This window comes from Pocillopora damicornis, chromosome 10, assembly GCF_964200805.1.
Source record: "Pocillopora damicornis chromosome 10, jaPocDami1.2, whole genome shotgun sequence".
Lineage (NCBI taxonomy): Eukaryota > Metazoa > Cnidaria > Anthozoa > Scleractinia > Pocilloporidae > Pocillopora > Pocillopora damicornis.
In genome coordinates this window covers 540,001-543,300 of record NC_142679.1, presented here as the reverse complement: position 1 = coordinate 543,300, position 3,300 = coordinate 540,001, and the positions used below count along the sequence as shown (strand labels likewise).

The following is a 3,300-nucleotide window of genomic DNA, read 5'->3' as shown; positions in this document are numbered from 1 at the left end:
ACTGGTTAATTTTTTTGTTGTTGAAAGAATCAGTTCCTGCGCCGTCAAGTAAGTCCGAGCAAAGGACTGGGGACCTGCTGTGGGTACTTCAGCCTACAACGTAACTGGGATGGGAAGAAGTCTAACAGTAAATTGAATTCTTATCTTGAATTCATCCATTACCTCTCATAGAACTTATTGATTGCCAGCTTTCCTTCTCTTTCTTGCTCGCTGCTAGGCTGAGATGAATGGCGAGAGAATTGACCTAAGGTAAATTACCAAGGAGCTCCCATTTTGCAAAGACATTCACAAGCTTGGCTAACTCTATATATTATGCAATGTTTATGCTTCATTAGCACGTCGGTTTGCAGTACCACAAAGAAACTGAAAGATAATCAAAGGGAAGGAAAAGCAAAAATGAAAAGAAAACAAAGTACGCTACACAAGTTTCCCACCAATAAAAAATAAGTTTATTGAACATTTTCGGCCTTCATCAACGGCCTCCAAATCAATCAATGCTCTGTATTTACAAAGAACACCATTAATAAAACAGTCGTACCAAGACTCCTCGTGATTTATCACCAGTATTGAATAAAATATACTTTTTACACTTGCTACACACAAATTGTCACTTCAAGAGCTCTGTCACGGATAAGACTTCCTAAAGGAAGAAAAAATTTATAAAAGGCAATATCTGATTGAAAAGACTAAATCAAAGGTCCCTTGTGACCGAGCCTTCAGGTTGAATCTGCGTAGATAATCAAGGTATTGCTTATAAATAACATTAAGATAATCTTTTAATATCAATACCCATCCCATTAGAGTCAACTTCCCAAAGTTAGAAACATTACTTCATAAAAACTCGTGGCAAGATTGTTTGTATAAGGTTAAATTTCTGCAAAAAACGCTGAGCTTTGACAAGGATCGAATATACGATGCTTTTTGTATCGTTTATAATAATTACTGTCTTAAAATATGAAGGAATTTCTTTGAAAAAATATCTACTGACGAGAAGCTGTTCTGTTTAAGGCAATGGGAAACAGTGAACTAATTGTTTTGATGGTACTAATACTATAATATTCTGACTCTAGCAATACTACCAACCAACGCGAATTGTAATGGCTTTTTGATAATTACACCCCACACATCGGAAAACGTGAGTACATTTATCAACTGAGTTACCTCAATAAAAACAAGACAAATAATATTCTTGAAATTACATGCAATTCTTATGAAGAACAAAGTAATTGCTTCAACACTGCTCTAACAACTCAAAATTATGTTATATTTATAATTTGATTCGCATAATTAAGATGTTATTCTCAAACTGTGCCATCACTTCTCAACACTAGAAAAGTCAAAGAATGTATCTTTGAACAATACCAATTGGAAACACTATACGAATCAAAGCTTGAAATTGAAAAATTAAACTTTCTCCTTCTCTCAGATCAAGTTGACACTCAAACTTCGCTGAGGCAACACTTCTTCTGGGCTTCGATCGCCCATTTTTGAATGACTGAAACGTCAAATCGCACCTCACAGTATCGGCAAATTTACTCCACTGGGAACATTGATGAAATAAAGAATTTGCCAAGGGCAGTCAAATCAGTTAACATATTTTAAGGTATATTCCAAGTTTGGGTTTGACTCTCTTTAAAAACCACTGCATGGAATATGGTGCTGCTAATTGACCACCCAATTCTGAATATGTCAAAATCATCACTCATCTTGAAAAAGCAATAAAAGTATTTCAAATTGTCTGAGCTCTAATCATAATTCAAGGTTCCACGTTTTCTATTCAGCCACAATATTAGGTTGTTCACCATGCTTACCATCATTAATTCAATAATTTTAACCGTGTTATTTCAGTTACACTCATATGGCGGAAATATCGATTTAAAAGTACATACCCTCTTGCGCATAATATAAATATCTTACCTGCTTAATATCGCATGATTTAAAATACTAATATACATTGAAAAGCTCAGAATCTAGTAGCCGTAGTTATTTTATAACTATTCTACGACAAAAACGTCACCCCTCTTAACATCATAAATTAATAAGCACACTTGGTTTTAAAATAAAACACTTATTTATAACCTTCGATAGCATACATCAATAAGTTAAAAATCAAACTCGCTGCTGAGATTTTTTTGCATTAATATAGTACTGCTTTGTCCCCCATATTCCACACTAATCCTAACACCTGAACAGAAACATGAAATTTCACTGCTCTTTGGCTACGGTTACAAAATTATTTTCTTTTTCTTTTTATCTTCGATCTGTATTTTTCTGTAATCTTTACAATTTTATGGTCTGATCAAAAACATCGATTGTGTGGAATCAAGGATAAAACACCCGTTGTTTTGTCGGGCTCGAATTTAAAACATATCTGCCGTAAGCGTTATAAGCACCGCTAGGCACAACATTAAAAGTCTTCACAGCACCTACCACTGGCGTTTGGTACCTTTGATTGACAAAAGAGGGTGGTGCTTGGTAGCCTACGCCTGTTATAGCAAGGCTAGGCTGCACTGGTGCTGGACAGCTTCCCCGTGAAAGAACTTGCCTTTGCTGGAGGCCTGCGTTCACAAACGATGGTCCAGCACCACCCGCCGAAGTAACATAAGAGTATGGTACGTGACCTGAAACTGGGCCAGCAGTAGAGATTCTTGCAACACCTGTGTACAGCGGTTGTGACACAAATTGCGCATGCGAAGGTGGTAGGATTACCAATGAATTCGTGTCCTGGAAAGAATCGTTGGCACAGCAGCGAGGTTCACTTCCCGGGAGGAGTAGAGTTTGTGAAGGGGGATAGGGTCGTGTTGGCGAGATGTAAGTAGGTCCAACGTGTTGACCGTAATGAGGAATGACGCCAAGGGAGCTGGGACGAGTCACTTTGGTTGGACTACGATGAGGTGCCCCAGGCTCAAAGAGATGCGATGATGATGCACCCCGCATTGAATCACCACTGAGGAAGGATGGAAATCCCCCATGATGCAACCGTCCATCTAAGGAGTTTCCAATGTTGGCTATCAAGCCATAATTGCCCGAAGCTTCCGTAATTTCTCCTTTCTCGTCCGCACTTTCAGTATCAGAGCAGTATATCATTGCACTGTCTTTTCCGTTGCGATGATCATTGAAGTTTCTTAAATGCTCATTTTGATGCTCAATGTCTCGAATGTTTTCATACGCGGTGGTAGAGGACACCATTTCCTCATTAGCAACACCGCTAGCATACGCAGTATTACTATGGGCGTGATCCATGGACTCGTTCAATCCGGGACTTGCACTTCCGAGGGAAAACGATGACGTCACAATGCA

The 3,300-nt window shown here is 38.5% G+C and overlaps 1 protein-coding gene across 2 annotated transcripts in view; it reads right to left on the bottom strand.

The window, feature by feature from the left end:
- Positions 1 to 426: 426 nt before the first annotated feature.
- Positions 427 to 3,300, bottom strand: part of LOC113666304 (uncharacterized) — a 15,214-nt gene continuing 12,340 nt past the window's right edge. For both annotated transcript variants that reach the window (XM_027182073.2, XM_027182074.2), the window contains exon 13: positions 427 to 3,300. This exon is cut by the window's right edge and continues 597 nt beyond it. In XM_027182073.2, the coding sequence (XP_027037874.2) occupies positions 2,323 to 3,300 (978 nt within the window). In that variant the 3' untranslated portion in view covers positions 427 to 2,322.